Source organism: Colossoma macropomum, unplaced genomic scaffold (genome assembly GCF_904425465.1).
Source record: "Colossoma macropomum unplaced genomic scaffold, Colossoma_macropomum, whole genome shotgun sequence".
Taxonomy (NCBI): domain Eukaryota; kingdom Metazoa; phylum Chordata; class Actinopteri; order Characiformes; family Serrasalmidae; genus Colossoma; species Colossoma macropomum.
Window position 1 is genome coordinate 180062 of NW_023495275.1, and position 24939 is coordinate 205000.

The 24939-nt window shown below is 44.8% G+C and overlaps 1 protein-coding gene across 3 annotated transcripts in view; it reads left to right on the top strand.

Moving 5' to 3' along the window:
- bcor (BCL6 corepressor) overlaps positions 1 to 24939 on the top strand; it is a 62541-nt gene that overhangs the window by 1818 nt on the left and 35784 nt on the right. The window contains exons 2-7 of one of the 3 annotated variants that reach the window (XM_036561815.1): positions 9652 to 9733; positions 10558 to 13608; positions 15921 to 15977; positions 17563 to 17776; positions 21265 to 21543; positions 23641 to 23940. In XM_036561815.1, the coding sequence (XP_036417708.1) occupies positions 9731 to 9733; positions 10558 to 13608; positions 15921 to 15977; positions 17563 to 17776; positions 21265 to 21543; positions 23641 to 23940 (3904 nt within the window). In that variant the 5' untranslated portion in view covers positions 9652 to 9730. The remainder of the gene's footprint in view (positions 1 to 9651; positions 9734 to 10557; positions 13609 to 15920; positions 15978 to 17562; positions 17777 to 21264; positions 21544 to 23640; positions 23941 to 24939) is intronic. The other 2 variants (XM_036561816.1, XM_036561817.1) reach the window with 2 other exon arrangements.

Below are 24939 nucleotides of genomic sequence, written 5' to 3' on the forward strand. Positions count from 1 at the left end.
TATTATTATTATTGTGTTTCAATCAGTTGTTATTATAATTCTTAACAAACCTTAAAAATTATTTTAAAAAATTATTTCAAGTATTTATGCTTTTTTTGTTTGCTTTGGAGCTGGCCTCGCGCTCCGCTCCGTGTCCGCGTGCGATACAGCGCGAGACGATCGTACCGTGTCTATGTGTGTGCGCGCGAGCGTGTCTATGTGTGTGCGCAAGAGGGCGAGCGGAAAGCTCGCGCAGGCGTTCCGGTGACCGTTACCGCCTCACACACACACACACATACCATACACGCTCGCTCGCGCTGTGGTTCCTGTACTAGGCCCAGTTAAAGGGGGATTCCACCAATATTTTTTAAATTTCACTATAATGATTCAGTAGTTTGAGATGTAAACAGAGATTCAGAGTGGTTTGGTGTGAAATGGTTCAGATGTCTTTACAGTGGTGCTGATAGGAACCAGGGGTCGCCATGACTACAACATAAATATAGACATTTTATTTACTATCCAGAACCACCAGTGAACCTACACGAGTCTTCTGAGTTTATATGGAATGTTGATGATGGGAAAATAGTCATAAATCTTCAGGGACTATTTTGCTGCACAGCGCCCAGCATGTATCCCTCCACCACGAATGGATTAATAGGATATTTTAGGTCAAAACTGTCGTCAAACAACTTCTCAGAGATCAGACAGTGTATTCATGACCGTTTCGTCTGGTTCCTATCACCACCACTGTGAACAATTCTGACTCTGTAAGTTTCTCTAGAGCAGAGCGTTTTACACCAAACCTCCCTGAATGCCTCTGTTTGCATCTTAAAGAATTATGAATTTTTCAGAAATTTTGAAAACTCGGTGGAGTTCCCCTTTAATGGAGGACCCCACCCCCCCCGCCCGCCCCAGCAGCGCCGCTGGTTAATCTGTTTGTGTCGTGAAGCGAGTTTCTGAGTCTCTTTGTCCCACATTCGCCCCGGCACGGACACGCAGCGCGCGCTGCCAAACAAAAGAGGACTGTGTGTGTGCGCGCGCGCGCGTGTACGTATTTCTGACACTAACCCTTTTAAACGCACACAACACCAGCGCAACACGCGCGAGAAGAACCGGCTTGCGCGTGTCCTCGTTGCAGCCTGACCGCGAACCAAGTCCAGCTGGCCCGCCGTCTTCAGCTCCTGTAGTCCTGTAATGCCTGCGCACTGCCAGCCAATCAGCAACGCGCTCCGGTTAATCTGACCCTGCACGCGCTGTTTGTGCCTCTCCGGTCTCGAGCAGGGGTGCAGTGATCCACCTTTTCAGTTTCGATATGGTTTTCAATTCTAGGGTGAAATTATGATTCTCACTAGTAAAAAAAAGAAGGTTCTGCAAGGGCTCTTTGGTAAAGACAGCGGTTCTGTATAGAACCATGACCGTTTAACGAACCATCTGCATGGTCAAATGGTTCTTCAGATTGAGCAAGAGTGTGTTGTTTTTGAAAACAGAACCAAAATGGGTTCTGCTGCTGTTACAAGCTTGACACCATAACAATAGAAGAACCCTTTTGGGTGCTATATAGAACCCTTTTCAAAAAGGTTCTATATAGGGCCATATACAACACATTCTCCATCAACGTGAAGAACAGTTTTCATCAGGTGGTTCTTTGCGTGGTCATGGTTCTATATAGAGCCATTCCTCTTTACTAAAGAACCTTTGAAGAACCTTTTTTTAATGTTTTGGTGTTTTGAGTTAAACATAGCAGTTTGTTTACCAATAAAATTGCAACCCCCTTAAAATTGATGAGACTTTTGTACAAGTAGCCTCATCATTTCTGGTGTTCCAAACATGATACGTGATTTTGTTCCCAGGTGTCCCCGGATCCTCTAAATTGAGGGGCCGTATAGAAATCAAAATATGACTTAAGCTACATTTATGCTACAAGCAAGCTAACACTCCCACACATGAAAGTTACATAGCATGAAAGTAAGTCTACTATTAAACTTCAACACTGTTGTATGACAATATTAGCTCCACAAAAATGTAGCCTGAAACTGCCGTTTATTCAGAGGATTCGGTGCTTTCAGGTTAGGTAAAGTATAAACTGGGTTTGGGGTCGAGATTTGGTCTTGGCAGGGTTTATTGTTTGGATTGGGTGTAGTATTAGCCTGCTTTGTGGATGAGTTTGGTTTTGCCAGGGTTTAAGGTTGAGTTTGATGGTTTGAGGTTGGGTTTAGTATTGCCAGGGTTTGAGGTTGGTGTTTGATATTAACTGGATTTGGAGGTTGGGTTTGGTAGTTTAAGGTTGGGTTTGGCATGAACTATGTTTGGGGTTGGGTTTTGTAGCTTGAAGTTGGGTTTGGTATTAACAGGGTTTGATGGTTTGGTTTGGTATTGCCTGGGTTTGAGGTTCAGTTTGATGGTTTGAAGTTGGGTTTGGTGTTGATTTGGGTTTGATGGTTTGAGGTTGGGTTTGGTGTTGATTGGGTTTGATGGTTTGAGGTTGGGTTTGGTGGTTTGAAGTTGGGTTTGGTGTTGATTTGGGTTTGATGGTTTGAGGTTGGGTTTGGTGTTGATTGGGTTTGATGGTTTGAGGTTGGGTTTGGTGTTGATTTGGGTTTGATGGTTTGAGGTTGGGTTTGGTGTTGATTTGGGTTTGATGGTTTGAGGTTGGGTTTGGTGTTGGATTGGGTTTGATGGTTTGAGGTTGGGTTTGGTGTTGGATTGGGTTTGATGGTTTGAGGTTGGGTTTGGTGTTGATTGGGTTTGGAGGTTGGGTTTGGTATTAACTGGGTATTGGGTTTGGTAGTTTGAGTCTGGGTTTGGAGTTTGGGTTCAGAGGAAAAATGGAACATTTTTGTCTACTACAAGGTGAGAAGAGAAAACACTTCAAACCAAAATTTAAAACTATCAATTTGCAGTTTTGAACACTCAGTTTTTCCAGTGCTGCGTTGACACTATTACACTATTAGTCTCCAGACTGGCTGCTCGGTAGCTGATTATTTCTCTGTAACTGTACAGGAACTGTATGATACATCGCTTGTTAATCATCTTTGAGAAATTCGCAGTATTGATATATCATGCAGTGCAGCCTTAAGCATACAAGCCACTAATCACTGAATGTTTTGTCACGTGTTGTGAGCCTCGACCGATCACAGACTGGAGATTCTAATAGACTGAGGCGTTCACGTGAATAAAGTAATCCAAGCCAGTATTTAACCAGGACACACAAAGGATTTACAGGTTTGTTTTTTAGTATATTGTGAGATGCAGTTAAAAATTTCAGCATGTCCGTTTCAGCTGGTACTTTTTGTCCACAGCCCTTCGCTGAGAGTTGGTCTCAGCTGGCTTGCCAAAGAAAACACAGAAACGCAGCAGCGCAATTTATGGCTTTGACGGATTTTGTGCGTCGCGCACAGCCTGTGTGTGCGTGTGTCTGTGTGAGGTGAAACTCCACATTTTGACCGGGTCGTCTGTTGCTGTAAACAGGGCCGTGTGTGTGTGCTGCTCTCAGGGTTTGTTTATTTATAGCGGTAGCTCGTGCCTCCTTGCACAGGCTCCGAACAGCGAGCCAGGCTGGTGGACACACTCGGGCCTTTCAGCTTCAGAGAAAAGGAGAAGGAGCCATGTTTGAATGTTAATGGACGTACGCTGGGACACAAAATCCTGAACGCTTCACAAATGCAACGAACGCACTGGAAAAGCAGTGGGGTGAACACCCTAATCCCAGTTAGCATTATTAACGTGTCCCTCCTGGAAAACTGATTCTAGTAAACTTGTTCAAGCGCGAAAACGTTGCTTTAATTCCAAACACATATGAAGTGGTTCCAGATAGCTGCTGGTGCTAGCTGCACCAGTACAGGACGCTTTGTTTGTCAAGACGCAATATGATTCATAAATAAATAAACAGGTAGACAGATATATAAACACGCCTGCGTGCCGTGTCCATCTCCGGAGTGTCGGCATGACTCCCATACGGGCTTGCTCTCATGATCGCACTGATTTGCTGCGTTTCCCCTGTGTTGCTGAACATTGATCAGTTTAATTAGTTCTGCTTTATCAGTTTGAGGCTGTGAATATTAGTTAAATTGGGTTTAGGGTTGTGTTTGAGTTTGTATTAACTGGATTTGGAGTTAACTGGGGTTGGAGTTGGTATTAACTGGTGGTATTAGTTGAGTTTGGGTGTTGGCTATTAACTGGATTTGAGGTTGGGATTGATATCAACTTGGTGTGGTAATGAGTTTGGTTTTAGCTGGGTTTGGGTGTTGGGTATAACCAGCATTAGCATTAGGTAAAGCCTGGGATTAGCTGATTTGAAAGTTGAGTATTAACAATGTTTTAGGTTAGGTTTGAAAATTACTGAGTTTGGAGTTGAGTTAGGGTTTGTTGTTGGAAATAGGTTTAGCATTAGCCTGCTTTGGGGATATGTTAAGGTTGGGTTTTGTATTAGCTAGGTCTGGGGTTGGGTTGGGTATTAACTTGGTTTTCTGTTAACTGGTTTTGGGATTTAAGTATTAACTTGGTTTGGTATTAGCTGGGTTTGAGTTTGGTATTAGCAGCATTTTGGGTTAAGTATGAACTGGTTTTGTGTTTGATATTAACTGAATTTAGGTTTGTTATTAGCTTGGTTTGGTATGAACTGATGTTGGGTTTGATATTAGTGGGATTCTGGGTCAAGTATTATTTGAATTTGGGGTTTGGTTTAAACTGGGTTTGGTATTAGTGGGGTTTTAGTGTATGTATTAACTTTGTGTAAGTTTGATATTAATTGGGTTTGGTATTAGTGGGTTTTGAGTTTGGTACTAACTCAGTTTGATTATGGATTAACTGAGTTCTGGTCTGATATTAGCTGGGTTTGGGATTAAGTATTAAAGGAGTTCTGGTCTGATATTAGCTGGGTTTGGGATTACGTATTAACTGAGTTCTGGTCTGGTATTAGCTGGGTTTGGGATTATGTATTAACTGAGTTCTGGTCTGGTATTAGCTGGGTTTGGGATTATGTATTAACTGAGTTCTGGTCTGGTATTAGCTGGGTTTGGGATTAAGTATTAAAGGAGTTCTGGTCTGGTATTAGCTGGGTTTGGGATTATGTATTAACTGAGTTCTGGTCTGGTATTAGCTGGGTTTGGGATTATGTATTAACTGAGTTCTGGTCTGGTATTAGCTGAGTTTGGGATTATGTATTAACTGAGTTCTGGTCTGGTATTAGCTGGGTGTGGGATTAAGTATTAAAGGAGTTCTGGTCTGGTATTAGCTGGGTTTGGGATTATGTATTAACTGAGTTCTGGTCTGGTATTAGCTGGGTTTGGGATTAAGTATTAAAGGAGTTCTGGGTCTGGTATTAGCTGGGTTTGGGATTATGTATTAACTGAGTTCTGGTCTGGTATTAGCTGGGTTTGGGATTATGTATTAACTGAGTTCTGGTCTGGTATTAGCTGGGTTTGGGATTAAGTATTAAAGGAGTTCTGGTCTGGTATTAGCTGGGTTTGGGATTACGTATTAACTGAGTTCTGGTCTGGTATTAGCTGGGTTTGGGATTATGTATTAACTGAGTTCTGGTCTGGTATTAGCTGAGTTTGGGATTATGTATTAACTGAGTTCTGGTCTGGTATTAGCTGGGTTTGGGATTAAGTATTAAAGGAGTTCTGGTCTGGTATTAGCTGGGTTTGGGATTAAGTATTAAAGGAGTTCTGGTCTGGTATTAGCTGGGTTTGGGATTAAGTATTAAAGGAGTTCTGGTCTGGTATTAGCTGGGTTTGGGATTACGTATTAACTGAGTTCTGGTCTGGTATTAGCTGGGTTTGGGATTAACTGTCTTTCGGATCTCTGTCTCGCTTCGTTTCGTTGTCGTCTTTTTGTCTCGCTGTCTGCTTTCTTTATGTTTTCATCCTGCCGCCGGTCTGCGTGCAGCGCGCGAGTGGAAATTTGGTGCGCGAGAGCGGAGAGGCGCGGGGATCCGGTTACAGAGGCGCTCGCGCCCGGAGACGCCGCAGAGTGATTGAAGTCTCTCCCTCTGTCTCTGAGAGAGGCTCTCACGGGAGGGGTAGAGAAAGAGAGAGGGGGGGGGGAGGGGGAGCGCGAGCTTCTCCGCTTCATCACGCTTTTTGTGTCCGCGTGCAGCAGGAGCCTCCACGCTGTTTTTCTTTCTTTTTTCACTCGAGAGCGTGAAGCCGTTGAACACGGAGCATTGCAGCTTGCGCAGCGTGCAAGTAGAGCACTCAAACGCAACCGTTTTATCACCTTCATTGCATCATCTCGTTCAGGCCAATTAAATATAAACTCCCACCATTCTTATTCAGGGTCGCGCAAGCTGCGGAAATGATGTGGCGTTTTAGTTTTAAGTCTAAAAGTTTAAAACGTTGAAACTCCAGTAGTAAATGAGACCAATACAGACCCACATGATCTGGACTAGAGTGGGGAAACTAACCTATATAACCTATATAACATTAAACGTAATAATATCATGAAACTTGTCCAGTCCTACTAATACTATAAGTAATCCCCAAAGCTATGGAACCTAGACCCAATACCCAAATCTCCGAACTTATAACCATAGCCCATCATAGTACACTGTTAGAAATAAAGGTTCTGTTCAGGTACATTTTTCGTTCATCAAGGTACAAACAGTGTAAATGTTCCCTCAAAGGCACAACAGTGGTTTTAAGGTCTGATTGTGAACCTTAAATCAGTTTTTCCAGGTGAAAAGTTCGTATTTGTACCTTTTCATAACCGAATGTTTTAAAACAGAACAGTAAAATAAAAGCCTGGAGACGAGACGGGGTGTGTGGAGTCAGTACAGCTTAGAACATATCATTTTAATGCTTTATGGTACAATTATGTTCCCTCACCAAAGGTACTGAGATGAACCCTTGAGGGTACCACCCCAGTGACAAGAGGGGCGCTGACCCAGAGACAGTTTAGTACCTTTATTTCTAAGACTGCACTATCAGTAGTTATCAGGGTCAGAACCCATGCAGGTCTGTTTGAGGGGACTCAGCAAGTAGATACAACTAGGCAAATTGGTGACCTATAAGCTTCCTTTTCACGTTGGCCACATTGACCTTCTTACTTCCAGCACAAAACAAGCCACACTTGGCTCAGCTACATTTAGGATAAGGAGGAAAATTGTACAGATGTGTTTCTGCCAAACCGTCGCTTGCAGCGCTGTAGACCTTAACTCCTGAACCCCTTAAACCCCTCTCCAGGCTGATCCTGATCTTATCTGTGTGACCACATGATCCCGTCAGGGCTCCGAGGGCCGTGGGCTCTTCTAAGGCTGCCTAACGACATGCACACAGTAGCCGCGCAGGAGACCCAGCAGCGCTAAAGTGAGCTGAGCGATACACGCCCCCCCCCCACTCCCCCGCCCTGCCGCGCTGTGCTGCGAAATGGTGGCCTGCGCGAGACCCAGCCGAGTCTAAATCTCTCTCACTCTCTCTCAACCTGAAAAGCGAAAACACATTTTTACACTCTCGTCTTTCTTTTTCGTGCTGTGGGCGTTTTTCTCAGTCTCTCTGGTGCGCTGTGCCCTCTGCGTTTCACTTTATTTTACACGACATTGCAAACAACAATCTCACTAAGGACTTAAAAGCCTTTGCCAAGTTTGTCGTTTCACCATCTCGCATCATGATGATCATAAGTAATGTACATACTTTGATGTTTATTCATTCTTTTATTTCTATATTTTTATTCAGTTTTACTTGTGTAGCTGTTTTCTACTTGAACTTGTATTCTAAGGTGCTAACTGGGTCCTGTCTTAGAATTAGACTAGCCTAAGTGTACTCTACATGCTTACTCTAGAATAACTCCTGTGTATACTGCTTTTACTGAAATACCGTCTGATTTTTTTTGACGTGATTTTTACGCTGCAGAAAAATGATCCTGCGATGTGCAACCATCTCAAATCTAGTCAAATATCTAGTGTTTCTCATTTTGATGTTGTAAGAATGTTTGTTTTGTTTTTTGGAAGTTTCGAGTCATTTTGTCTCGAGAAACTGTATTTTGTTGGCTGATAAATTTTTTTTAAGTATTATTTCTTGAAATGAGCAGAATTATCTGCCAGTGGTGTAAGACAACTTTGAAATAACCTAAAAGAAATAAGTAAAACTAAGTTAAATAATCTTATAACATAATCAATATATCTAATATTTAGAATTAGAATTAAGATGATTTCACTTGCCAAGATATTTTTTGCAGTGTAGCTTATTAATTTTTTTTTTTTTTAATGTGTCAAATACTATTAAGACTTTGTGTTTGGGCGATTAAATTAGTTTTGTCGGTGCCTTGAGCAGCAATTTAATATCGGTTTAACCCCTGCATGGTTGTTGGCATTTACACTGAAAAGGAAAATGCCAGGAAAAAGAAGTCCATGTGCGAGTCGTATGTGCTTTTAGTGGCCTGTTTGGTTTTCTGATTGATGGCCCCTTTGAGAGGCCCTTTTCTCTTCTGAGCTCTGAAGGGGAGGGGTGGTGTGAGGGTGCCATCTAGACCCCCACCACTACCCAAAAACACACCCCATGCGAGCCAAGGTCCGGATTAGTGTTTAACGGATGGATGTACAGATGGACGGAGGCTCAGGAAGAAAGCTGGAATTTACAATGTTTAATAAGAGGGTTAATAATATGGGGGAAGTTATAATGGGGTGGCAATAAAAGCTTACATGTTGATAAGGGCTAAGGTGTGTGTGTGTGCGTGTGTGTGCGTGCGCATGTAGGTGTTTCCAAAGGTGTCGGCCCATTAGCACCTGGCACGGGCGACGAGCTGCAGCCTGGCTGTGAAACGACCTTGTCGAATTAAAATGCTAGTTGCATGTAAAAAAAAAAAGAAAATCCTTTAATTAGTTTTGCTTCTTGTAATTGCTTATTTTCTATTGTGATCACGCGCAGTGGGCTGTAATTTCCAAGCTATGAAACCACCCCCCCACCACCAACCCACTCCCCTACTTTCCTCCCTCCTCCTTCTCCTTGTTTAGACATTAGCCCCTGTTGCTATACTGGTTGCCATGGAAGTGACGAAAACGAGACGGGGGGGTTGGTGGTTAGAGTGGGCCTCCGTGTGATTGATGAGACAGGGCAGTCTAGCCCTCCCTCCACCCCCTCCCATCAGTGGCAGCAGGGTGCAGATAAGAGCCCCTGGCCTGCCTTATTGAAATCCGGGGCGTCAGTAACACGGGCTGGGTGGCTGCACGGCAGGCCGATTGCATCTTTTGCATCTTTCCCTCCGCAGCGCTGTGATGAATCCGCCCCCCCTCCGGTCTCTTTTTTCGGGGTAGGAGAGCGGAGGAGAGCAGAGGATGGGGGAGGGGTGCCGAGCACGCGGAGGCATTTCTTATCGGAGCCCTCGCTCCTTGATAACAAAGTCACGTGCTCCGCAGCCTGGATGCCGGCCATGCAAAAGCAGGCGTGTTTTAGGACAGACTGTGGCCTGACCGGAGAGACTGTTTGCTTGTTTTTTTTCTAGCCTTTGTGCTGAGCCGGTGCTCCCGTTTTGCCGGTTTGATGGAAAGGTATACAGGGCACACATTTTGTCTAATTACTTACGACTACAAAATAGCCATTTTGTGTGCAAATCTTTTGCTCGTTTTCTCCGAAATAGAAGTAGAAAGATTTCGTGAATGCACTCTGTGATAGTACAGATATTGTCATAAAGATGTCCAAGTTTGATATCAACTTAAATCCTGCTTTCCGTTCATAGGAAGTTGTTCACAAGGGATGGTGACGACCAGAGAATCCAGCAAGAATTGATTTGAAAACTCTAAAGCATCATTCAAAGCATGGTAAGGCCTTATCTCTGTACTGCTTATCAAATGGTGTCATAAAGCAATAGATTTGCAGCTGATATTTGTTCTTCACTCACATGTCCCACTGTTTTTTTGCATTATTTTGCCATAATAAACCTGTTCACCTGCTTACCCTTCCTGATGTGCATCAGTCCTTCATCTGACAATTGTTTCCTCCTAGTCGTTTTCTCCTTTGTTTACGTGTGTAGGCAGTGGGAACATGCCAGTAGGATCAGTGTAATTTAGATCCCCGCCATCTCCTTGGCGTAGATACGCGCCTCGGTCTCTCCTGGGCCCGATGGGAAGACGGATCTGAGCTGTCTGCCGGGCGTCTCCTAAAGCATACATCAAAGCCCTGTCTCCCCCTGCGGAAACCTTGGCGAGGCTGACATTTAAGAACGATCTTGCCGTCTCCCTTCTGTGACCTTGACTGACGCGATACATTGTGACTTCCGCACCGCTTCCTTTAGCTTTTGCTCTCTATGCGAGAAACAAAAGAAATTCACTGTTCATAACTCTGCATTTAAATCCAAATTTATGTGACATTATTTGTGTTCGGTTATGAAAAGGCCCTTTTATACTGATTGCACAGTTTGAAGATTGTTAAAAAAGAAACTTAGAAATTTAGGTTTATTGGCAGAATCAAACTTTCACCAAATACACTTATTGCATTATCTTCCTCCCACATTAAGGTTTCTTACAGAAACTTTTACTTTTCAGATAGTTTTGAATTAACCTGAGTGTGCTTAATCATTTTGTTTGCTCTCAGAAGTGTCTCTGAAGCTTGAGCCTTATTTCTTTTTTTTCTGTCTTCCTCCCAGGTGGATGCAAGTGCAGCCTGCAGAATGAACCCTCTCACAGCACTTGGCATTGATCGGAGCAGCCTGATGCGGGAAAGCCTCCATGTTCACGGGGGAATAGTTTATCCGCCAGGAATCCGAACCCTGCCAACAGAAAAGGGCTACGTTGGAGACCGGATCCCAGAATTACTCTATAAACCTGATGTGTCACTGGACAGTAGAAAAGCCACAAATGGTTACGTTGGACTTTATAAAAGCCCCCCACCTGGGATTCAGAAACCACTGGTTGTGCCAGGGACTGGGGCGGACACTTTGGGCTTGGATAGGCATGTTGGACCTGTGGATAAGCCCTCAGAGTTGGCCTTAAGTGGTGGTAGCGCAAGTGGCTACCTGCGTCTCCCATGGGTGAGTCCTTACCATGAAGCCGGAATATATCCCTTCCTGGACTCCAGCAAGTACGCTGCTCTGAATATGTACAAAGCATCATTCATGTCACAGCCTTCACCATACCTGCCCCAACACCTGGCCTACCAGTCACTTTGCGCTGGGGCAGGAGGGAGTGCAGCCGGTGCTGAGCGGTTGTTCTACATGCCCCCTTACACCCCAGCCCCCATTTCATCACCCCTTCCACCTCCTTTAAGGATTCCTACAGGTACTGTAGCCCCCACGGCACTGTCGCCACTGGTGCACCACCAAGACAAAACCTTACAGAGTATCGGGCCAAGGATTCACCATGAGCCTTCTGCATTTGGGCAGCAGTCCTTGCATCAGCAGCAGGCCCAGTCACACCACCAGGCACAAAGTGAGAGGCAACACTCCAACACTGGAAATATTAGCAGCAGCAAGCCCATAAGAACCCCTTTGAGCAAGACCTCAAGCAGCAGCAGTACTACCATTAGCTGTAGCAGCACCAGTATCAGTAGTAGTAGTGGTAGTAGTGCTAGCATAACAAGCAGCTCTACTACAAGCATCCCAGTAGACTCAAGCCCTTCGCTGGTGATGCAAGCACCCCGTCCTGCTCCACGATCCTCTCAGCCCCCTGGTGCTCCCCCACCACTTGTGGACAGCACTTTAGACTTCCAGAAGCCCATATTTCGGAGTCCTTCGTCCTCGTTGTCCTCCTCGTCCACTCCGGCAGTCTCCCACCCCTTCTACATGTCACAAGAGAATCGCTCTCCTGTAAGGCCTGCCAATCAGAAGTCCAAGTCTAAAGAAGGGAGTTCAGAGCAGCACAGAAGTGGAGGAAGTGAGAGGAAAGGTTGTAGTTCCCCTGTGAAAACCTCCACTGAGAAACCTGCACAGGAGGGTCCCCCTACCAAAGACCCAGCAGACAAGCCTTTGGACTTGTCTGGCAAAATCATGGATTTTGAAGGACCTCCTAATGGATTCCCTCCAAAGCTAGAGGCTTTGGCAAAACTGGGCTACTCTCCCACCTCTCGTTATGGACTTCCCCCAAGCAGAGAGCTTCTAAAAGAGACTCTGTCCCCATCGTCCTCTGCCGTCAGCACTTCATCTAAAACTCCAGAAAGGCCTGAGATTATTAGCACTTTACACTCTTCCTGGGTGGTGCCAAGCACAGCCCAGACACTCAGCTCTGAATCCAAACACAGCAAAGTTTCCACAGTAATCAAATGCAAGAATCTAGAGCATGTAACCCAGCAGCCAAGGAGCTCTTCTTGCCCAAGGATAGGTGAACCCAACAATAGTGTCGTCTCTAACCCTGCTCCTGTTGTGACATCAGCATGTCGACCATCATCTGCCTCCCCTTCTCCCAAGGTTAATGGTGATTGGCCCAAGTCTGCCCCTACTCCACCAGAGAAGGTACCAACGGCTAACCGGGGAGGCAGCCACCCCTCAGCCTCAAAGCCCACAAAGACCCCTAAAAAATCAGAGACCCCTGAAATTAGCTTCAAACCCCAGCAGCCCCACATAGAAAATGGACATCCACCTAGTCACCTCTACATGGGCCAGGGTGAAACCTACTTGCCCACTAGCTTAGCATACGCTAACAGATACCTCCCATATTCCGTTCCAGAGAGTATGTCTCTCTCACACTTGCAGTTGCCGAGCAAAGGACCAGTGTACCCGCACCCAGTCCTGCTGAGCAGCAGCAGTCTGTATGCCGCACGTTTGCCTCATAAGCCTGGCCTTCCTTATGGAATACCGCCCACTCATGGAGAGTATCTAACCTACCATGACTCACAAGAGATGGTCCATCCCCTGATGTCTCCCCACTTGCCTCTTGACCCCAAAGTCAATGAGCGAGTTGAGCTGAGGTCTAGACCTCAGGAAAAGACTTGGCAACATGAGGAGACTTCTTACAAGCAGCAGAGTGCCTCTGACATGGACATGCGCTACAAATCTGAGAGGGAGTCAGAAGGGCCAGAAGTTCTGGGCTCCAAGCTTCAGAGTAAGCTCCACGCAGCAAGCAAAGAGGAGATTGTCTGCATCGACCTAGTCCAAGACGACACAGATGGCAGTCCTGAGCCAGACAAGTACAGCGCCAGCCCTGCCAAGCAGAGAGAGCCTACCAAGCCAGCCGGCAGCGGGACAGGGGAGAGGACTGGGAGTGCTGGTAATTCCGAAGGGAAGGAGCCAGAACTCATGCAGATCCTGCGCTCCAGCCAGCCAGCGGAATCCAAGCCAGCTGAGGCTGAGCGGCAGCCAGAGCCCTGTAGCCCCGCCGAGGCACAGGAGCGTCCCGAGTCTCCTGGGCAAAGCCAGGGCGAGGAGAGCTCCAGCGAGCGTAGTCCTTTGCCTCCTCTTCTGGAGGAGCAGACTCTGCGCTGTGCCAGGACCTCTGGTGACAGGGTTCGACCTGATGCCGCTAATTTCAAGCCTGATCGGCACCATGCCATCCGGCAGTACATGGATCTGGGCAAGGAGAGACCAGAAAACGCAGAATCTCATGAGGGCGAGGAAGATGGACAAGGTTGCTCTAAAAACAAGCGGTCTAGCCTGGCCAAAAGGATAGCCAACTCATCTGGCTACGTGGGTGACCGCTTCAAGTGCGTCACCACTGAGCTTTACGCAGACTCCAGCAAACTAAGTCGGGAACAGCGCGCCCTGCAGGTAAGCAAGGCATGCGGAGGCTGAGCTAGTTCATGTTTAACTTTATGCTTGCTTTCAAACTTGTTTCGCAATCACACACTAGAGTCATAAACTATTCAAATTCAGATTCAACGTACTTCAGGTTAAGGTTTAGGTATGAGTGGTTCTGGGGACACTTGACACATTTTTGTTTCAGTATAAGTGCTCAGTTCAGTTCTTAGTCAGTGAGAAAATCAAAGGCCAATCACTGTCATTCTTCGTTAGAAGGGCTCTGGCTGGCCTGTGAAGGGTAAAGCCTCTCTATAAACCCGGCTCTAACGGCCGTAGTTCCGCTCTGAGGCAGCTCTTGCGTCAGACCACCACACTCAGTCATATTGAGCGCCTCGGTAATTATGGTTGGCTGTTACCCTTGCACTACTCCCCCCGCCACCCCCCCTTCGTTTTTTCACTCCCTGCTGTGAGGCTGTCGAACAGCGGGCAGGCTCTGGCGGCAGCCGTGAGAGAGGGAATTAACACAACACGGAGTGTGTGTGTGTGTCTGCGTGTAAGGGCGTGCGGCTGGGTTAGCGGGAGAAAGAGTTAACACAACATGCCGTCTGTGGCTGTGCTTGCCCAGTCGAGCGGAAGCTCAGCTGCTCTGTGTGTCTGCGCCCGCCACGGCCTCGCTAGCACATAATGCTTCAGGCAACCGCTAACCTGCAGGCGAGCCCTGGAGACTGGCAGGGTCTGTGTGTGTGTGTGTCAGAGAGCGAGAGCAATACCGTGCCCAGAGCCACACACCCACTTCTACAGAGCTTCTATTCTACCTCCCTCCCCAAACACACACACACACACACACATCCCCAAGCCCCCGATCGTTCGGCGCACAGTGGCAGCCCTCCCAGCTTAAGTGAAATCCGGCCCATTCATTTCTGATGGGGAAGATTAGAGGTCTTCAGCAGCAGCAGCGAGACGAGTGCTCTGCCTGGCAGAGTCATTAGTGTACACACATACGCACACGCTGAGTGCAGAGAGATAGAGCAAAAGGGGGGTTTCGGCAGACCTCGTATTCTACCGCATTTGCAGTAACTGTCTGATGAGCTGAGGACTTTTAAAGGAAACCTTTTCCTCAGTGCAGCAGGGTCCTGGCCTAAATTACACTATTAATTGTGTTCTTAGGGCTGGCCCAAACATATATTTATGAACAAATTACTAGATCTGGCCCAAATAATTTGAATACTTGACAACTTGTTCTTTACGTTTATAGCTTTTAATGCAACATGTTTTATCAGCAAAAGCCTTTAGATAGAGCGATTATCATTAATACATGGATAGTTTTGAATATAATAGTAATTTATAGCAGGTTTAGCTGCTCACAGCAGCTTGCTAGGCCTGGCCCAAAAATTTGAAAACCAGAGCACCCATTTGTTACGTTGGTATTATTAGTTATTATTTCTTAACTTTGCCACAAAAATTGAACCTTTTACTCCAATAGATTTTATGAGCAAAGGCCTTTGGATAAAACGGTCATTGGCCTGGATGCTAAGCATCCAGGTCACCCTCCCACAGAGTGTGACAAACCGCACCGGTTTCCATGTAGCCACTGAAGCTAAAAGATCAGAGATGCCCGAAAATATATTACATGGAAACGCTGCAAATTTTCAGACAATAAGAAGAAATGCTTCTTGCAAAACTTATCATGGAGCTATGACAAGTTTGGTGAATCATCTCCGATCATCTCTGATCATCAGCACTATTAATACGTCATTTTCACCCATTGAATACAAAGAATATGCTTAAGATGACTGTTAATTATAGATAATTATCAAGCGTAAGTAAAATTGGTCTTGAAGCCAATTTTGAGAGTGAGTGTTCAGGTACCCATCCGGAAATACCAGCAATTATTCGAAGCCTGTAAAGTGCTCTTCGGGCCAGCCCCGCTGCTTTTCTTTTAATAGTCCTCAGTCCAGCACCAAAGCATGGTCTGCAGCCCTGTTTCAGCTTCTTTCCTGGGCTATTTTTTGTTTTTATATCCAGCACTTCCTTCTTTAATGTTGGGTAGAACACTTAGTTTTGCACTTTTGACCAGAAAGTGAATTGTGACCCTGTTTAAAAAGGCTAATAAACTGTAAAATGGCACGCTTTTGTTGCTCATGTTGCTTTCTTAGCTACAGCGCACCCACAGTCCGTCAAGCTGATTTTATCAAGAGCTGTATTTTTGTTGTTTTCTTCAATTTTAGTAATCGATGTGTTGTCATTGTCTGAAAGGGGGGTTGAGATCATGTTGACTGTGTTTTAAATGAATGTAATGACTGGAAAGATAAAGATATTGAGCACACGTTCTAATTGCTTAGATGGAAGTCGTATCACCAGAGGACAGTAATTTAAGTCAACCAGCCGCTAACTGTGAGGTTAGTTCTTTATTTTTTTATTACTAATCAAAGTTGAAATGAGTAACGCTTGGTGTTTCCCCCCCTCCGCACAAGGTCATCTATTGACTCAGAACGTTTGTTCCTCAATGTGTCGCCACACACACTCTCTCATTTAAGGAAAAAGAATCACACGGCATGACTTGTCTTTCTTAAAAAAATGATTCAGCGAAAAATCAGATCTTCACAGTTCCCCCTTCAGCGCAAAAACGCTGACTGTTGGCCTAGATGCGTTTGGTGTTGGGAATTTGGTCCTTTGGTTTTCGCACTGCAATTCTAATATAGCTAACAAGAAATGGAACTTTTAATTAGCAATTAGCCTCATGTAAACTGCATGCCTAATGCTGCGTTCACATATTTGCATTGGACAAACTGGCATTCCACACCTCGTAGTGGAAACGCGGCCGATGGGCATGAAGCTACGCAGACGTTGACATGGTGGTCGCAATGTTGGCAAAAATGGAAGATTATCAGCAGAGAGCTTTAACAGTGTAGCTCAATTGTTGATTTACGGTAGAGAAAAGCAGGGGGCGCTCTGTACTCTTGTTTGTGTTGGACAATACTGGGTTCGTCTGGGATTCAACAACGAGACGCTTGGCATCTGTGGTTCAATGGCAAATTTGGGAAAATTGGACAGATTGCTCCACTTACCATTGCAGTCTGCATACCGTTGTTGCTTGCTTTAGCACCATTTTCCATTGTGGCTTCATTGAAATTAATGGAATATCCGGTTCGCCATCGTCCATCTGCCGCAAACTTGTGAACGCAGCATCAGTCATCACATACTCGTCACATACCTCAAACCGAGTTACAGTTTTCCACTTGTCCTAGATGTAGCTGATTAGATCCGTTTTGGTGTCCAAGTTTAGCTTCTTTTATTTCAGCGCTGAAGCTACAAGGCTAATGCTGCTAACACACACTAGTAGTCAATAGTCACCCAAACCTTATGTAACTACATCCAAAAAACATTTTTCAATCTGCGTAGTCTAAAGCAGTTACCTGCTATGTGTAGCTGTGCAGTGAAGTTTGGTGGTTTTACCAGTTCATGTTAAGTCATACTGTGTTCTTCATCACAAGTGAAGTTTTGTGGCTGTATTTTTGCAAAATGTTTGGGTGACTATTGACTAGTGTTGGCAGAATTAGCCTCATAGCTCCAACTCTAAAATGAAGAAGCAAAATTTGGACACTAAAATCGTCTCAGCTGAAGCGGAAAACTGCAAATTAGATTTTTTGCCAAAACATGTCTGGAAGTAATCTTAAATAGATTAGTTTCTGATACGGTATGACCCAAAAATGTACGTAGTATAGCTAAAAACAGTAGCGTCTTGGTTAAGCAGCTACATAAATCTGGGGTAAAACTGTGTAAATTTGATTTTTCACCAAATGGCGCTTTTAACCACATTGCTTTCTACGCATAAATGCAGTTTTGCAGTAACTGAACTGTTATTATTTGGACGTCATGTTTACGTTGTGCTGAGGTCGGTTGGTGACTAGCGCTCTCGATCGCGGAGAATCTCTCATTTCATGGTGTGTGTGTGTGTGTGTGTGTTTGTGTGGGTGTGTGCAGCGTGCGATGATGCGTTTCTCAGAGCTGGAGCTGAAGGAGAAGGAGGGGTGTGTGCCGAGCCCCGGCCCAGCGAGAGAGAGGGAGAAAGAGAGGGAGAAGGAGCGAGAGAGGGGTTTGGCGGAGAGCCAGCGCGGAGAAGTGGAGTGGGAGCAGAGCCAGCTCGGCTCTAAAACTCCTACAGCACTGACGGAGCAGCAGACTGACACACACAGCGGTGAGACACCACACACACACACACACGTACGGACTTGCCGTCCTCCACGCGTTCTCTCTCTCTCTCTCTCTCTCTCTCTCTCTCTCTCTCTCTCTCTCTCTCTCTCTCTCTCTCTCTCTTGTTCAAGCGTGCAAGCTCGCTCGCTCACACCACTTCTCCTCACACTCTCTCTCTCTTGTCGTTGCTCCTTCTCCATCACGTATCATTCACAGCCGCTCTGGCTCATCATTTGCCTCTTTCATCTTTCTCTCTCTCTTACTCATTCACTCGATTTCTCACTCTTTTCACCCTCTCTTTCCTCTGTTTTTTTTTTTCTCACTCTCTTTTCTGTCTTTTTTCCTCTTTCTCTCTTTTGGTCTTTTTTTTGCTTTTTTTTTCCCTCCACTCACTTTTTTTTTTATTTCTTTTTCTTTTTTTCTGTCTCGTGTCTCTCTCTCTCTCTCTCTCCCCCCTTTCTGCTTTTCTCTTCTGTCTTTTTTTCTCCACTGACCTTTCTTTCTCTTTTCTCTCACTCTCTCATCTTTTTTTTCTCTTTCTCTCTTTTGGTCTTTTCTTTTGATTTCTTTTTTTCCCTCCACTCACCTTTCTTTTTTTCTGTCTCGTGTCTCTCCTCTCTCTCTCTCTCTCTCTCTCTCTCTCTCTCTCTCTCTCTCTCTCCCCCCTGCTGTAGGGACTGTCCCGCTCTCTGCGGCTCCACACAGCAGCTCCAACCAACACAGCGGATACAGCACTTCCTCCACCGCCACACACATGCACGTCTCTCATCCTGCCCCCCCTCCCCTCTCTTTCTCTCTCTTTCTCTCTCTCTCTCTCTCTCTCTCTCTCTCTCTATCTTTCTTTCTCTCTCTCTCTCTCTCTTTCTGTGCTGTTTTTGTCGTCTTTTCTCCGTCCCCCTGTTTTCCCGCTGTCCTCGTGTGCTAATGGAACCATTTAAATTTCCAGATTTACATAACTCGTGTTCGTGACCTCCGTCTCCCTCCAGGCTTTCCCAGAGGCCGGGGTGTTTCCTGTCTGTCCGCACGCACGTGTGTGTGTGTGTGTTGGGATGTGTGAGGTTGGTGGGTGTTTAGCGAGCTGAGCATGTTGGCAGAGTTTCTGGGCGCCCCGGAGGGTTGTGTGTGTTTGTGGTGCAAGCCGTATCGGGCACAAAAGAATTCTGTTCATCGAAAACATAGTGTATACTCTCTCTCTCTCTCTCTCTCTCTCTCTCTCTCTCGCTATAAGCCATAGCTTTGGGCCCCCTGGAGCCACCAGATGACCCCTTGCATCTTTTCTGACTTTCTTACATTTTTTTTCTCATCAAAATCAATTAAGTATTACATCTTTTTCTGTTCTGCTCTTGGGTGGGATGTGGAGCCCCCCAATGACGGTGTTGCTCCGTGTCCCCAAAATGGCCAGTCATGAATTCCGTTCCCTGTAATAGTGTTCTAGACTGTGCTCCCGATTTTCCTATACTGGGAGACCATTCCAAAAACAGACACCTCTCTCTCTCGCGCTCTCTCTCTCTCTCTCTCTCTCTCTCTCTCTCTCTCTCGCGCTCTCTCTCTCTCTCGCTCTCTCTGGGTTATTAGTGGACATTTTTCATCGGAGCGGTCGCGCCAACTCTCCCTCTATCCGGGCGGCAGGGAACAATGTTGCCATGGAGATCCACTTTGGTGGAGAGTTGCCATGGTGCTGACGTAGCCATGAATTATGGGATGCATGTGTCATGAGATGCATGCGTGTGTGTGTGTGTGCCTGAGGCACAACAAGCAGCATTCTTGTCTGGGCCAGTAGAGGGGCAGGACGGAGAGGCCCACTGGAGTGTGTGTGTGTGTGTGTGTGTGTGTGTGTGTGTGTGTGTGTGTGTGTGTGAGTTTAAGGTGACAAACTGCAGGGAGAGTTTTATGATGGTGAGACTGGCAGGTTGTGTGTTGGGGATGTAAGAGTATGATTAATTACATTGTATTACAGCATATCGTAATGCAAAGAATTAAATTATCACAGTATATCATTGTATTGAATCGCAACGTATCGTATTGCAACATATTGTATCATAACAGTGTATTCTAGCGTATTATCATGTATCGAATTGTATCACAACGTATCGTACTGTATCGAATCATAACACAACATACGGTATTCAAACGTATTATATTGTATCTAATTGTATCACAACATATCGTATCATAACGTATTGTATCGCAACGTACTATATTGTATCGAACTGTATCACAGTTTATTAAATTGTATCAACATATTGTATCACAACATATCACAATGTATCATATTACAACATATCATATCAGACTCTATTAAATAGGATTGTGTTGTATCGTGTGTAATTGTGTTGAATTGTATCACATGGTGACATCAAATTGTCACAGCTGTCGAATTGTATCAAGTTGTATTGCAGAGCATCGTATTGTATTGATAGCATATCGTAACTTAACGAATTATATCACAGAACATTGTTTTGTATCACAGCATATCGAATTGCTTTGAACTGTATCACGGAGTGTCAAACTGTGTCGAGTCGTATTGGAGCGTTTCATGCTGTATAGAATTGTATTGACACCACTATAGGGTACGAGTACGGACACTAAACAGAATGTTTTTGTTTGCGTGGTCGAGCGCAATCATGAGTGCATGTGTTTGTGGCAACGGTGCGATCGTGTGTGTGAGTGCGGCGGGCGAGAGAGCGAGCCCCCAGCGTCTGTTTTTGATCCGCACCGCTCTCAGACTGGAGACTTCCAGAGCAGGCCTTTTACTGCCAGAGTGAGAGAGAGAGAGAAAGAAAGAGGGAGAGGGGAGAATAGAAAACAGAGAGACGGAGTATAAAAAGAGAGGGACGGAAAGAAAGATGGGAAATAGAAAAAGAGAGGGAATGGAAAAAGAGGGAGAGGGAATAGAGAGAGAGAGAGAGAGAATAGAAAGGGGGCGGGCTTGAAGCTGGATCGCAGCCTAAGCTCTCGGCACGGATGTTTCAGGCTAATTTAAGCTCGGGGAGGGAGAGAGAGAGAGAGAGAGAGAGAGAGAGGGAGCCGGAGGGAAAGAGAGGGAGGGTGTGTGTGTGTGTGTGTGTGTGTGTGTCTCTCTCTCCATGCGGGGAAGGGTGTGGTGAAGCTAATGCAAACATGAGGGCGTCCGGGGAAGGGGGGACAAAGCTGGTGTTCCCTCTCTCTCTCTCTCTCTCTCGCTCTCGCTCTCGCTCTCTCGCTCTCTCGCTCTCTCTCTCGCTCTCTCTCTCTCGCTCTCTCTCTCTCTCTCTCTCTCGCTCTCTCTCTCTCGCTCTCTCTCTCTCTCTCCCCCTCTCTCTCTCTCTCTCTCTCTCTCTCTCTCTCCCTCTCTCTCTCTCTCTCTGATTGCTTGAAAACACCTTTTTTCTTTTTTTTGTTCCAGGCCGTGATGTGAACTGTGTGGTTAACGCTGTATTTCACTCTGTGTGTGTGTGTGTGTGTGTGTGTGTGTGTGTGTGTGTGTGTGGGTGTGTGTGTGTGTGCGTGCAGGTGGTAACCGCGTCCCCGTCCTGCAGCGCTGCGGCCCGCCGGAGGACAAGAGAGCGAGGGATGAGAGGGAGAGGAAGGAGCAGGCGGGGGAGGGGGCCGCTGTCGGCACGGCAACCGGCCGGAAACGCCCGCTCGGCCTGGAGCAGAGCCAAGGCCACCCTGACTGCACACGCTCGGCCGAGGAGAGAGAGAGGGATGGAGAGAGAGAGCGAGGGAGGGAGAGAGACGGAGCGGAGGATGAAACAACCGCACCGGCCAAAAGGGCCAGACTCATTTCAGGTTAAAGAAAAAAACAGACCACTCTTTCTTTCATTCTGTTTATTTCTTTCCTTCTTTCCTTTTCTTTTTTTTCTTTCTTTCTAACCGAATCATAATTGATCCCTTTTTGTTGCGGTCATATCAAACCTCAAATTTATTTTCTCACCCATTTGAAAGGGAATGGTTCAACAGAAATGGTCTGAAAGTACTTAGAATAAAATTATCGTCATATTAATTTATATTCAAAGTTAAGGATTTTATTCATCCTAGAAAAATCAAGGTAGGGGTGGACAACATGACTGTACCTACAATTATCATGATAAACTACATCAAAATATGCCTTTCTGCTCATATCATGGAGCTTGTCAGTAATTAAAGAACAATCAGCTGCATGTTTCATTACAGAAAGAGAATAATTAGTCGTGGTTAATTGGATTTAGTGCAGCATAAATGTAAAAAATTGAATAAAAATCTTTTTGGTCTGTTCAACACATCAGGAAAAATTAAATATCATGATACTGTGTATTGACAGGATGTCTTGAAGTATGCAAATTTAGTAATACTATTTGTTTTGCCATTTTTGTCCTTAAGAAGTAGAAAATCCAACCAACTCCTACAGCTGAGCTTGAAAAATTTCCATATAGATTTGTGTTGGGAAAAAGTATGGTAATATTACATGTTAATAGTGATAACATTGAAGGAAAAAGAAAAATCAAAGTGTGTAAGTGTTAAAAAGTTATTATACACTCATACATATCTTTAAAGTTGAAGATAAACAGACATTTGCATGTATTATATATATTTAGTGCTGTTGTCGGAACAAAACCTTGCATCTCTGTTTTTAATGTTTTTCATTTTTTGACATAATTTGAAAATGCCTTTCATTGTATGTAAATTTCATGATGAATGACCCAAAATGACTTGGAAAAAATTCTGGTTCCATTGATTTACATTAAAAGTAAAGTAGGTTTTTTCCTTTTCTTGTAAAGTTTTGATTTTGGAGAGGTTTTGCTTTGACAGCAGCGATGTACATATTTGTCTCTGTTTATGTAACTCTAATGCCGTTAGTCCCTCTCTTTTGAACGTCTTTTTCGATCCATCTTGGATTTGTGTTTATTGCCGTCACATGTTCGGTATAAACCCACACGTGGCTCCGTGTGCGTGTGTCCTCCGGGTCGCTGCGGCTTTGTGCTTGGGCTAAAGGGCGTTTTCAGACCAACATCAAAACAGCCTTTGTGTCGCTCCGGCCTTTTCAAGATTCTCCCTGCCTACAAGTCCGTGTGTGTGTGTGTGTGTGTGTGTGTGTAATTCTCTAATTGTAGTGTGTTTGTGTGTCTGTTCAAATCTTCAATTTCGTGGTCTTTTCTTGTATTCTGAGGACGCTCACTCGCAGAAACTGTAAACGTCCCGAAGAAGAACACACTAAACGTCCCAAATGAGACTTACATTTTTCTTGCTTAGGCAGAAGCATACAGAGCTTCTCTTCTGCATGTGCTCAAAAAGGACTTTGTACTTTTCTTTGTTGCCTCGAGTCCGGCTCACCTCGAAACATTTATGGCTGCTGGGCAAATGAAAAGCTGAAACTCTTGATCAAACTTGATGAAACATTTATCAATTGAATGTTGTTTTAGATCAACAACAATCCATCCAGAGATTTGATGTAATACATTAATATGCAGTAAATGCATTAAACTACAAAACAGTTGTATGTAAACGTGAGTTATACTTGTTTTTGGTTAATTTTTAAAAAGTTTCTAAATTTTAAATTTAGAAAGTGTCAATTGTGGCAAATTTTGCCAGCATAAGCTAGCTTAAATCTTATTTATTTTATGTCAGCAATTACCGTTTATAAAAGCAAGCGGAGGAATTTTGTGAAATTTAAAAATGTTCAACTTTCGATTGATACCATATTTGTGTTTGAGTTCGATTAAGTTTTTGCTGTGTGCACTAATGCAGAATGAAAAATTGATGTAAATGTAATTGAGTACAACTAATTATATAACTAACTGCAATAAACTACGTAGTTATGTTAAAGGTTGGATTTAACGTAAATTGAATGTGTGGCAAAATGACCGCAGGCTTGTAAATGTTAACCTTTTGTTTGTTGTTTGTTGGTAGATGTGTGGCGGCAGCCTTCAGAGCAGGAAGTGAAGAATCTGAAGGTTTGTATCGAGCTGACCGGCCTGCGGCTCAGCAAACCTCGGCAGTTCCAGAACCTGCAGGAGTTGTGGGACCGGCAGGGGGCGCTGTCCCGGGACAAGACCTGTCCCGTCCTGCCTGCACCTCTGCGGAGGGACCCTCAGCCCAACCTCTGCGCGCCTGCCAGTGGACCCTGCGGAGAAGGGAAGGGCAGAACGGGCGGAGAGGAGGAGAAAGGATGGGGAAGGAAGGATCTGGCGTACGCTGACATCGAAACGGGTAAGGAGATCGGACACTACTGCCTGCGGTGTGTTAAGATAGTCCTCGTTAGCGAGTTGGCAAATTGTAACAAGCTGAAGGACTGGTAAATTTAGCAATACTTAGCTATTAAAGATGGCCTCATAGTTGGGTATCTGTATCAGATTGGATATCGGAGGGAGCCCTGTAAAAAAAAACAAAAAAAAAAAACTAGCCATGTAGTAAGGGCCAAGTGTCAGTAAGGGTTTATGAAGAATACTCACTTAACTGGAAAAACAAGGGAAAAAACTGCTGACGTTATTTTGTGGCATGCAAAGCAACACATTTTAAAACTTTATTATACTAAAATGGGTAATTAGTAAATGGGTAGATTTTCATGTTAACGGAGGCTGCCTCTTCAGATGAGCTAATGACTAACAGAGTTAGCTGTCATAACACTGAATACTGATGATCACTCGTCATTGTACATCTGCCAACATGTTAGTTTGTCAGAGGGACACATTTCCAGTGTTTCTGGATGTGGCTAACATCAGCTAGAGTAAGTTCACTAAGTTAGTTAACCTAATTAGTGAAAAAGCTTGGCCATACCTAGCTATGCTTTCTTAGTCACGTCCTTGAAAATGTGCAGGGCTGCAGGATCATGTTAAGGAACTGATGTTTCGTAGCAGCAACGTGTAAAATACTTACGACATTTTACAGTTTGTTTAAAATTAGCATTTCACTGAAGTGATAAAACGTAACGAATTCGTGAACAGTGATTTCAGTCTTCAAATACTGGCACCTCGAACGGTTAACCAACTACTCGAGTACCTATGCGTGTCCCTGGTTTGAGCACGGTAGCCTATGTTTAGATGCTCTACTTTTTGATCTTAAGTGCTGTAAAAGTAGCTAATTTTAAAGTGTGGTAATATTTAAAGGATGAATATCGGTATCAGTTGGTACAGCTTTGCGTTTTAGAGAGTAATATAGAAACTAATTGGAAACTAAAGTTCTTGAGTAGAGTCGTATAAATTCTTCTAG